General features: G+C 45.0%; 1 protein-coding gene across 1 annotated transcript in view; it reads right to left on the bottom strand.

Moving 5' to 3' along the window:
• DNAH9 (dynein axonemal heavy chain 9) overlaps positions 1 to 12,822 on the bottom strand; it is a gene marked incomplete at its 5' end in the record, with an annotated part of 343,516 nt that overhangs the window by 102,926 nt on the left and 227,768 nt on the right. The window contains 3 exons of the mRNA XM_079798920.1: positions 4,705 to 4,938; positions 5,123 to 5,284; positions 5,649 to 5,791. Of these exons, the coding sequence (XP_079655046.1) occupies positions 4,705 to 4,938; positions 5,123 to 5,284; positions 5,649 to 5,791 (539 nt within the window). The remainder of the gene's footprint in view (positions 1 to 4,704; positions 4,939 to 5,122; positions 5,285 to 5,648; positions 5,792 to 12,822) is intronic.

Below are 12,822 nucleotides of genomic sequence, written 5' to 3'. Positions count from 1 at the left end.
TTATATCAGAGTTAGGAACCCTAGATACCATTTTTATAAGAAGAATCAGCATTATAAAGGCCAATAAGTATGAAATATGCAGCAGGTACACAGTATTGCCAAGATCCATCCTTCATCCCACTCTGAGCTTGTATGTGATTTAGAACTTGTTCATTGGTTATTTACCTATAAGTCTATCATATCCCATCTATCCATTTATCTATCCATTTATAGAGTACCTCGTATGTGCTGATGAATCCTGCCCCTGAAGGACTGATAACAGTATGGCATAATATATGCAAGAGAAGAAACATAATTCATGATGGAACCATGGGGAGGGGAATGGGCTTAGAAAGGGCTTCTGGGCAGTGGGGTAGCAAATTGTTTAGCACTTAACAGTGACAAACTGACAAGGTGTGCACTACTTGTGGAATATTGGGGAACTACAAAGAGTACTGTTGGAGTTCAGAGTACAATGTGGTAGAATACAGGAAGAAAATAGTGGAGCAGTATGCAAAGACAATTTCAAAAGCTATTAAAAGATCAGAGAATCTAAACTGTAATGTCTAAGTCATTAAGACCGACAGAATACTCAGACTTCTGGCTTGAGCAAAGATCACTCTAAGAGCAGGTCTAGAGGTATGCTGTGTAGTTTGGTAATCACGAGCCACATGTGGTCAATGAGCACTTACAATGTGTCTTGTCCCAACTGAGATGTGCTGCACCATCGTATTCCCTAGTTTTTGAAACCATGTCGAAAAAAGGGGAAAGTATATAATTAAGAACTTTTTTACACTGATTACATGTTAAAATGATATTTTAGATATATTGGGTTAAATAAAAAATATTATAAAAGTATATATAATTAAAATACTCCATTAAAATAAAACTCACTTGTTTCATTTTTACACTTTTTTTGATGCAGCTACTAGAAAATTTAAATTTGCACACATGATTTGCAGGCTATTTCCATTGGGTGCTTCCAGAATACAGTCAGGGAGATAAAGTAGAACGCTATTCATTAACTAATACATTTATTCAACAGATAGTCAATGAATGCTCACTCTGTCCAGGCACAGTTTTAGGCACCCGACACACGCCAGTGAGCAAAACAGAGAAGATCCCTGTCCTTATAGAGCTTGTATCCAACAGATGGAGATAGACAACAACAACACCAGTAAACAAACAAGTACATGATATAGTTAGTATGTTAGAACAGGGTAAGTGCTATGGGGTAAAGGCCAAGTAGAGCCGAATGAGGGCATCAGGAGTGTATGGGCTTATATTTTAAAACGGGGTCATCAGGGTAAGATTCATTGAGAAGGTAACATTTGAAGGCAATGAGGAAGTGAGCCATAGGAAGTTTAGAGGGAAGGACATCTGAGGTAGAGGGACTAGCCAATGCAAAGGCCTAGAGTGTCTGACGAGAGAGCAAAGAAGTAGTGTGGCTAGAGGGGAATGTCACAGGGATGGGGTAGCAGCAGAGGAGGGCTGAGAGGTAACAGGGCAGGGCTTGGGAGGAGCCGCAGAAGCCACTGTAATGAGGGAACTAAGGGCCACCCCTATCTCAGGGATTTGAGCAGGAAAGCGACATATTTAATTGATGTTTTAAATTGATCGCTCTGGCTGCTCTGTTGATGATAGATTACTGAGGAGCAAAAGTAGAACCGACAAATGATTACAGGGTATTGTGGCTTCCAGTTAAGATGACAGTGGCTCAGATTTGGGTAGTAGCAGAGTAGAAGGCGAGAACTGGTGAGATTTTGGGCATGTTTGAAGTTAGAGCCAACAGTGATTTTCTAGTTGTAGATTGTGAGAGAAAGAGTGGAATGAGAAGAGCCACAGATGACCATAAGGATTTTGGCTTGATGGTTGATGCAAGAGGTTGTGGGCAAAGCATGGGTAGGTCGGGGGTGAGAACTGAGAGTTTGATTTATTGAAATAATCCAGATAAAAGTGTCTAAATCAAGACATTGAAAATAGGGATACAGTAAGAGGGGTGCATTTAGGGGTTATTTAGAAAACTGATAGAATTTGTTAATGCTTAAATGAGGAAGTGAGGAAAAGGCAGGAGTCAAAAATAATGCCCCAGTTTCTGGCCTAGGGAACTGGATAGGTAGAAGGTTATTCACTGAAGGAGAGACAATAGAAGGAGAAGAAACTGAAATTGGAAGGATTCCTCACTAACTATATGCAGATTGAGCTGGATTCACCTAAAGGTACAACCAGGCTTCTCTTTTTTAAAAAATTATATATTGATTTCAGAGAGGAAGGGAGAGGGAGAGAGAGATAGAAACACCAGTGATGAGAGAGAATCATTGATTGGATGCCTCCTGCACGTCCCTCCCCCCCCACCCCCCTTACTGGGGATTGAGCCCACAACCTGGGCATGTGCTCTTGACTGGAATTGAACTAGGGACCCTTCAGCTGGCAGGCTGACTCTCTATCCATTGAGCCAAACCGGCTAGGGCAGGCTTCTCCTTTTTAAACAGAGACCACCTGAACCGGGAACACAGACATTTATGCTTTCCTCATTGTCTGTAGAAAATAGAATACTGGGTGCTGTTCTATGAGTGTAAGAGCACCTTACCTATTGCCCTCTCCCCAGCAAACATTGTCTACACAGACTGATCAGCAACTCCCAGAGCATAAGTGGGAGGAGGTAAAATGGTGCTGGTGGGGATGCAGAATGTTCTGAGGGTACCATAGGTGGGGAGGGGGGCAGAAAGAAGAAAAGGTGGGAGATGTTTAAAAAAATCTGGCAGTACTGCCTTCTGGGATTCTTTCTTATGCTGTTTTCTACACATTAGGAGATTGGCAGAAGCAGAAAGTGATTTGGAGAGAAGATGTGACCTTTTTACAACAAAGGTGAACACCAGGTAAACTGCTTGGACCTGGGCTGGGATCTGTGTATTTCAATCTGCCCTAAACTTAACTTTAAAAAAGGGCTTTGGTCATGACACCAATGGTAGAAAGTAGCATCATAGATCATTGTCACATGCCATTTGTTGACATGCCATTGATTTTCAATAGATGTCTCACCATGTGTGAAGGTAAGTGGGAAAAATGTCTATATAAATACAGAACAAGGAAAGAAATGGCATCCAGAAGACTAAGGAGAAGAACGCAGCTCTGAAGATGACCCAATCCTGGATCTGGAAACAACACTGAGGGAGCTGTTTGGCATAATCAGTAGAATGGTTTCTGTAATATAGTTGCAGAAAAACAGGCTAAAATAAAAAAGCAATAGAAAAGAAAAAAGCATAAGATGAGGAAGAGCTGTTAGGGTATTAAAAATGTAACAGCATAATTAAAGTCTTCACTGGAAACATGGGAAGCAGAAGCAATATCACACACTATTAAATTAGGATTGTGGAGAATAAACCTGCAAAGCTTCCCTAGGAGGTAGCGAAAAAGGCCAAAGGGATGAAAACAATGAGTGAGGACAAAAGAGATGTGGGTGCAGGGAACCATCCAGCTAGTCATTGCTCCTGCAGGAGAGGCCAGAGCAGACGAACAAAACCACACAACAGAAGAAAGTTTCCAAGCACAAGAGAGAACACGATTATACATTGCAAGGGTTCACTGCATCCCATTAAATCAGGGGCGGGGAGCCCTTTTTTCCTGCTAAGGACCATTTGGATATTTATAACGTTTGAGGGCCATGCAAAATTATCAACTTAAAAATCAGCCTGCTATATTTGGTCAAACACTTAATGAACTCACCCCTAATGCCTTGGCAGGGCAGACCAAATGATTTTGTGAGCCTTACACGGCCCGCAGACTGGACGTTCCCCACCCCTGCACTAAATGAACTGAAATCCTTTAGCTATATTACATCAATGAATAACGAAACCGAAGTGGAGAGAAAGTACAAATCAGAAGAAGGACATTCAATACAGCTATTCCAGAAGCAAAGCTCAGAAAATGACAGTAAATGAAAGGCTTAGATATCTAGAGGAACATGTGATGTCCAATAGGCAAAGTGATCACAATTTTAGTTTAATTGTGCAAGTGAATGGAATTTCATCACCGTAATGAGAGACCGGTTCTGCTGTGGCTAAACAGGGCCCCGAAAGGAGCCATCAGAGATCAGCAATGTTTGACGGGCAGGGGCAGAGCAGGGGCTAGAGGTGTTCCCAGCTCTCCAGGGAAGGGTAGTATATTGACTGACATAAACTTGTTCCATCTGGAAAAGTAGAAAATTAGAACAAGGACATGGCAACAGGGGCCTTCTTTTGATGGCCAACCACTTAGAAATATCTGAGGAAATGCATGAAATGAGACAGGGTTTGTTTAAGAAACTAGGTTTCAATGGCTCTTTGATAGGTAATACTGTAAGACAAAAGAAACAAAAGAAAATTGGTAGAACCCTGTAACCATTTCTTTCAATCATTCCCTTTTGGTTCTGAAGATGGAAGGGAAATCGACTGGAGAGGAAAGCCATACAAAAGGAGGAGATGATAAAGAGGAAGAGAGAAGAGGTGCTCTCGGGAATTCCAGCAGCAGGGAGAGGGAGCAGATCAGACCTGAAGGTGAGGATGTGCCCTTCTGCGGGAGAGGTCGGCCTTCACTCTTGTACTGTTTCTGATAATGCTGGGGCCTCCGGAAAACCATGAATCACTTTTGGACCTCAAGTGTGATCCCTCCAGTTCTCTGAAAGGAGGCTGATCCCACCTCCTCTCAGCCCCCCAGCGGCAGGAGCGATTGAAAGGTTGTCACTACCTGGGCAGAGGTGCTGTGGAGCTTCAGCAGTCCGTTCTCAAGCCGCTCCGTCTTGGACTTGAGCTCTTTGCCATTCCTGCGCAGCAAGCTCTGGTAGAGTCTGATGAACTCCAGAAATGACTTGGGGGTTGTGTAGTTGTAGCGCTGCTCATTGCTCAGATAAGACTGGGATGTCTGGTTGACACTTGTGTGGACAAAAGCCATGAACTTGCTAATCGACTGCTTGACTGTGGGCTAAAATCAAAGAGCAGGAAATAAAGAGATAGTCTCCTAACCCACCCCCTATTGCTTCCCCACATGGAAAGTTGTTCCAACAACTCTATCTGAGCCTGAACTTGGATGCTGGAATTCTGGACATGAAATTCCTTGTACCCTGAGGTGGGAAGAATCTTGAGGAGCGTCTCCTTGGCTCCCTCACCTCAATGCTCTCCGTGTTCTGCAAGAAGCGGAGGCTGACAGACTCCAATGCCTGCTGAGGCCACTCGTGGAACCAGTCGATAGCCGTGCAGTTCACAATGGCTGGGAACTTCCTGCTGCGGACCCTCAGCTTGTTCCCCACAGGGGAGAAACAGAGAGTCACCTGAGAAGTCAGAAAGATGGGAGAACCAAAAAGGTATCAGAGAAGTACTCATAGAGAGACAGATACATCCTGGGATTCTTAATGTCCCAGGAAACTGAGAAACACATCCAACAGAGACAAAAATCTGTAATTGACAGCCAGCCTTTCTAGCCAAGAAAGTGGGAAACTTAGACTGTATGAGGCAAGAGGGAGGCCACTGCCCACGAAGCAGATAAGGGATCCTTGAAAAGGCTGAGAAGGGCACTGCACCCTCAGCTCCCACTCTCAAGACAACCAGCTGGGACAGCTGTGTCCAATATAGTAGTGGGGGCTTTCATGAAGCAGCTCTGGTCCTGTCGACCCTGGGCAGTAAACCCTTCTATACCTTCAGCTGTCGTCGGACCCGATCTATAAAGAATTTCCAGCAGTTCTCTCTGTTGTCAACGAGACCTTGGCTCTTGACTTCATTCCTCACATTGCTTATGATGTTTTCAACTTCATCATCAGAGTAGAGATCTGGGATCTCTCCTAGGAAGAAATGGAGCGCAGATGAACATTTTTGGCATCTGTCTGCATGATACAATTGGACATGATATTTTCAATCTTGGAACACAGGTCCTTTGGATTTTAGGCCATGTTCCACCACTTTGTTTATTTTTTTCTTGCACACTATTTATTTGGTTACTAATCCCTAATCAAAGGAGATTAGGGGCCTTCACAAATTTAACCCATGCCTAGGATATTACAATATTTTTCCATGCAACTTCAGCTTAGCTGAAGTAAACATAATAACTAAAGAACAATACTTTTTTGAGTAGGTTTTTCTTTCTTTTTTTTTTAATAATCTTTATTTTATTTTTCATGTTCCACCACTTTGGCTGAAGAAACTAGACAGATACATATCTCCTCCAAACCCAGGCAGGAAAATAACACCTTACAGGATGGAACAGGGTGTTTGGTAGCCTCTTATCCTGGGTCAGCAGCTGGTAGCCCAAGAGTTTTCAGTTGTCTTTTTTTTTTTTTGCTTAAAGCATGTACTTACTAACTACTGTTCTAGAAATTGTGCTGATAAGAAGCTTAATATTTAGCAGGAGAAATAAAACAGATGTAAAGTAACGCTATGACCTGGTTAAAAGGGCCACTTATATAGTTAAGTCCATATATTTAAGAAGATTGAGCTATCACACTGTGCTGTACACCTGAAACAAATACAAAGTAATATTGAATGTAAACTGTAATTAAAAATTAAATTTAAAAAAATGATCTATCACTTTTTATTAGTGAAAAAGGCGTGAGAACAGGAAATTTAGTATAGCCCTGACATCTTAACTCAGTGGGGAGAAGATGAACATTCGATACATAGTATTGGAAAAACTGGGATGTAAAAAAAAATTTATGGTTGGATCTTTATATCCCACTGAAAACCAGGATAAATTCTAAATGGAATTATGACTCAACTATAAAAAAAATAAAATCATAAAAATGATAGAAAAAATGAGGGAAATATTTTATAATCTCTCAGTGGGGAAGGACTTTCTACTATAATTCAACACTGATATTTTTATAAGATAAATTTGATACATACAAATTGATAAAAATTTATATAAAATTACATAATGAAAACACCATAGGCAAAGTATAACAGCATCAAAAAAACCCCTCCAAAACAATTAGGAAAATATATGCTTTCTAAAGAAGACATACAAGTGCCTAACAGGTACATGAAATGATGCTCAACATCACTAATTATCAGAAAAATGCAAATCAAAACCACAGTGAGATATCACCTGACCCCTGTTAGAATCCTATCTAATAATAGAGTAGTATGCAAATTAACCGTACCTCCGCGACAAAATGGCGGCCCCCATAGTCACAAGATGGCGGCGACCAGTACGCTCAGCCCCTCCGGAGTCCCCCAGTCCCAGGGAGGGCTGCCGCTGAGAGCCGGGCAGCCGGGGTGTCCGGCTGGGAGGTGCCGGGGACCCCATGCCGCCATCCCCTCCCAGAGGCAGCCCGAGGTGTCCGGCTGGGAGGCGCCCATGACCCCACGCCGCCAACCCCTCCCAGAGGCAGCCCGGGGTGTCCGGCTGGGAGGCGCCCATGACCCCACGCCGCCAACCCCTCCCAGAGGCAGCCCCGGGAGTCTGGATGGGAGGCGCCCGCGACCCCACACCGCCATCCCCTCCCAGAGGCAGCACCTAGTGTCCAGCTGGGAGGCGCCCGTGACAACACGCCGCCATCGCCTCCCAGAGGCAGCTCAGGGTGTCCTGCTGGGAGGTGCCCACGACCCCACACTGCCATCCCCTCCCAGAGACAGCACAGGGTGTCTGGATAGGAGGCGCCCAGGACCCCACACTGCCATCCCCTCCCAGAGGCAGCCCGGGGTGTCTGGATGGGAGGCGTCCTCAACCCCACGCTGCCATCCCCTCCCAGAGGCAGCCCTAGGTGTCTGGCTGGGAGGCACCCGCGCCCCCAGGGAGCGAGTCAAGTACTGATGATTCTACCAAAGGAAAAGTTTAGAGAAAGAGAGGATAGAAAAGGAATAGAAGGAGAAAAGTAAGAAAGGACAAAAGATGAAACATCAAGAAAAAGAAAGAGAAGAAAAAAAGGAAGAAACAACCACAGGATATCACCTTTCCAAGTCTCATGAAATTCCTGTTTAAGGAGTTTATTTTATGACTCTTTTAGTTTGGGTTTACATTTTTACTGTTTTGTCAAGACCACAGCAGGTACACTGTCCAATATGTTTTTTTTAAAATAAATTTTATTGATTTTTTACAGAGAGGAAGGGAAAAGGATAGAGGCTAGAAACATCTATGAGAGAGAAACATCGATCAGCTGCCTCCTGCAGTATGTGCCCCCAACCAAGGTACATGCCCTTGACCGGAATCGAACCCAGGACCCTGAGTCTGCAGGCCGACACTCCATCCACTGAGCCAAACCAGTTAGAGCTGTCCAATATGTTAAAGAAAAAACCCTATCTAATAAAGAGAGAATATGCAGGGGAGGGCATTTGGGGGTGACCGGGCTGTCAGGGAGAACAGTTGGAGATGATCTGGCTGGCAGGGGAGTGGTTAGGGCAGCGATGGCGAACCTATGACACGCGTGTCAGCATTGACACGCGTAGCCATTTCTGATGACACGCGGCAGCATGCCGAGGATGAAACATTTGCTGCTCCTGAGGATGAAACATTTGCGACTAGAATCTTGGAGTTAGTTTTTTCCTCAAAGTGACACACTACCCGAGTTATGCTCAATTTTTTGGCGAAGTTTGACACACCAAGCTCAAAAGGTTGCCCATCACTGGGTTAGGGGGTGATCAGGCTGGCAGGCAGAAGTGGTTAGGGGCAATCAGGCAGGCAGGCGAGCAGTTGGGAGGCGAGCTGTCGGGCCTAAAGAGGCAGTCAGACATCCCCCGAGGGGTCCCAGATTGGAGACTGTGCAGGTTGGGCTGAGGGACACCCTCCCCCAGTGCACGAATTTCGTGCACCGGGCCTCTAGTAGCTATTATAAAACAAAACAAAACAAGAAATAACAAGTGTAGATGAGAAATTGGAGAAAAGGAAACCCTTGTGCACTGTTAGTGGGATTGTAAACTGGGATGGCCACTATGGAAAACAGTATGCTTCCTCAAATTAAAAATAGAACTACCATATGATCCAGCAAACCCACTTATGGGTATATATCCAAAGGAAACAAAATCATTATCTTGAAAGGATATCTGTACTTCCATGTTCACTGTTGTACTATTCACATCATTGTACTTTTTACAGTTGCCAATATTTGAAACAACTTAAGTGTTCAGTAATGGATGAATGAATCAAGAAAATATGCTGTATATATGTCCATAGAAATATTATTCAGCCTTAAAAAGAAGAAAATCTTATTATTTGTGACAACATGGATGAAACTAGAGTATATTATGTTAAGTGAAATAAGCCAGAAAGACACATATTGCCTGATATCATTTATATGTGGAATCTCAAAAAAAAAAAAAAAAGTCAAACTCATGGAAAAAGAGAATACAAAAGTGGTTGCCAGGGGTTGAGGGGTGAGGAGAGGTTGGTAAAAGGGTTCAAACTTTTGTAAGTTATAAGATGAATAAGTAAAATAATTTTATAAGTTAAAAGATAAATAAGTGAAATCACTTATGAATAAGTAAAACCATGAGTCTGTCTGACTTATTTGCTTAGCATTATATACTCAAGATCTGTTCATGTTGTCGCAAATGTCAGTATTTCATCTTTTCTGATGGCTGAGCAGTATTCCATGTGAGACATAAAACTGAAAGCAACAAATGAGCAAACAAGAAAAACAAGGAAACAAAAACTTATAGACACAGATAACACTATAGTGGTTACTAAAGGGAAGGGGTTGGAGGTGTAGTAAAGGGTAAAGGGGTCCAATATATGGCGATGGAAGATTTGACTTTGGGTGGTGGACACACAGATGATGTATCATAAACTTGTACACTTGAAACCTATATAATTTTATTAATCAACTAGAGGCCCGATGCACAAAATTTGTGAATGGGGGAGGTTTGTCCCTCAGCCCAGCCTGTACCCTCTCCAATCTGGGACCCCTCGAGGGATGTCCAACTGCCCATTTAGGCCCGATAGGGCAGTCAGACATCTCTCTCACAATCCAGGACTGCTGGCTCCCAACTGCTCGCCTGCCTGCCTTCCTGATTGCCCCTAACCACTTCTGCCTGCCAGCCTGATCACCCCCTAACCACTCCCATGCCAGCCTGATTGATGCTTAACTGCTCCTCTACCAGCCTGTTTGCCCCTAACTGCCCTCCCCTGCAGGCCTGGTCCCCCCCAACTGCTCTCCCCTGCAGGCCTGGGTCTCTCCCAACTGCCCTTCCCTACAGGCCTGGTCGCCCCCAACTTCCCTCCTCTGCTGGTTTGGTCACCCCTAACTGTCCTCCCCTGCAGGCTTGATCACCCCCAACTGCCCTCCCTTGCAGGCCTGGTCCCTCCCAACAGCCCTCCCCTGCTGGCCATCTTGTGTCCACATGGGGACAGCCATCTTTGACCACATGGGGGCAGCCATCTTGTGTGTTGGAGTGGTGGTCAATCTGCATATTACTCTTTTATTAGATAGGATAGAGGCCTGGTGCATGGGAAGGGGCCAGCTGGTTTTCCCTGAAGGGTGTCCCGGATCAGGGTGGGGGTTCCCTTGGGGCGTGGGACAGCCTGGGCGAGGGGCCTGTGGTGGTTTGCAGGCTGGCCACACCCCCTGGTGACCCAAGTGGAGGCCCTGGTATCTGGGGTTAATTTATCTTCTACAATTGAAACTTTGTAGCTGGAGCGGAGCCAAGCCTTCTGCTTGCTCCGTGGCGGCAGCCGTTTCTGTTGAGATTTATGTATCTTCTATAATTGAAACTTTGTAGCATTAAGTAGAGGCCTGGGCCAGCCAGGGCTGCGGAAACTTGGCTTCCTCCATTGCCGGGGGCAACCCTAGCCTCCCGCTCTTTCCAGCTCCATGGCTGCTGCCATTTCTGTTTGGATTTATGTATCTTCTATCATTGAAACTTTGTAGCCTTGAGTGGAGGCCTAGGCCAGCAAGGGCAGGCAGAAAGCTTGGCTTCCTTCATTGCCGGAGAAACCCAAGCCTGCCTCCTGCTCTCTGTGGCCATAGCCATCTTGGTTGGGTTTATTTGCATATTTGCTCCTGATTGGCTGGTGGGCAGCGGATTGATGGTTAATATGCATATTACTCTTTTATTAGATAGGATGTCATCCCAATAAATTTAATTTAAAAATTAATTAATTAAATAAAAATGCAGTAGAGAAAAAAAGATGAGTAAGGTTTGAGGAGTTAATGTGTAACTTAGTGACTATAGTTGATAACACTGTATTGTATAATTGAAATCTGCTAAGAGAGTAGAACTAAAATGTTCTCGATAAAAGAAAGGAAAAGAAAGAATATATGTGTTTAATTCAAATTATAGTTAAATAGCTAATCTCCTTATAATATAAAAGCACACACAGTCTCTCTCTCCATGTGTATATATAAAGAAACTCTTCACAACTAAAGGAAAAGATCAATAATTCAACAGAAAGATGGGATAACAAGTATGAAAAGTGGGTTCACAGTACAGAAAGTACAAGTGCTTTTGAACATGAACAAATGCTCACTTGTAGTAACAGAAACACACATTGAAACTCTGCTTAGTTACTTTTTTGTTTGTACAAATCATATAAATGATTGGCAAATATATAGACACTCAACCTCGCTCATAATAATAGAAATGTACTTTGAAATTATTCCTAATATTATTATTTTTTATCAGATTGGCAAAATATGAAAGTTAATACTATATTAATGAATAATATATGATGAATAAAATTTTTAAAAATCCTAACTAAATAAATAAAACTAAAGCAGGGTATATCTTAGAAATGCAAGGATTGTTAAATATTAGAAAAATAAATGAAAAAATTCACTATACGAATAGATTAAAAAATAAAGCAATATGACCATCAAAACAGATACACAAATTTTCTAAAAATTGTGAGCAAACTAGGAATAAATGAAATTTCTCTTAATCTCATAATAGTTATTTATCTCAGACCCAAAGCAAACATCATAACCAATGGTGAAAAACTAAAATATTGTCTTTCAAGTCAGGAACAAGACAAGCGTGACTGCTCTATGTTTTTATCTAACATTATATGGATGTCCTGAGTTATTAAAAATGTTAAGAAAAACAAATTAAATGTATAAGAATAGTTAAGAAATAATAAAGTTATCATTGTTCAAAATCTAATTTTCGACATAGAAAATCTAAGAGAATATACACATAAGCAATCAGAACTCATAAGCATATTCAACAACAAACCTGCTGGATATAAAATAAAAATTGGAAATAAAATGGCATTTCTGTACTTCAGCCCCGGGTCCGGGCGAGGCCGCGGGCCCCTGGAGCCGGGTGAGCCCTGGGCCCCGGGTCCGGGCGAGGCCGCGGGCCCCTGGAGCCGGGTGAGCCCTGGGCCCCGGGTCCGGGCGAGGCCGCGGGCCCCTGGAGCCGGGTGAGCCCTGGGCCCCGGGTCCGGGCGAGGCCGCGGGCCCCTGGAGCCGGGTGAGCCCTGGGCCCCGGGTCGGGGCGAGGCCGCGGGCCCCTGGAGCCGGGTGAGCCCTGGGCCCCGGGTCGGGGCGAGGCCGCGGGCCCCTGGAGCCGGGTGAGCCCTGGGCCCCGGGTCGGGGCGAGGCCGCGGGCCCCTGGAGCCGGGTGAGCCCGGGGCCCCGGGTCGGGGCGAGGCCGCGGGCCCCTGGAGCCGGGTGAGCCCGGGGCCCCGGGTCGGGGCGAGGCCGCGGGCCCCTGGAGCCGGGTGAGCCCGGGGCCCCGGAGCCGGGTGAGCCCGGGGCCCCGGGTCCGGGCGAGGCCGCGGGCCCCTGGAGCCGGGTGAGCCCGGGGCCCCGGGTCCGGGCGAGGCCGCGGGCCCCTGGAGCCGGGTGAGCCCTGGGCCCCGGGTCCGGGCGAGGCCGCGGGCCCCTGGAGCCGGGTGAGCCTGGCCCCGGGTCCGGGCGAGGCCGTGGGCCCCTGGATCCGG

This window comes from Cnephaeus nilssonii (assembly GCF_951640355.1).
Source record: "Cnephaeus nilssonii genome assembly, chromosome: 19".
In the NCBI taxonomy this organism is placed as follows: domain Eukaryota; kingdom Metazoa; phylum Chordata; class Mammalia; order Chiroptera; family Vespertilionidae; genus Cnephaeus; species Cnephaeus nilssonii.
This window is presented reverse-complemented; position numbering and strand designations above follow the sequence as displayed.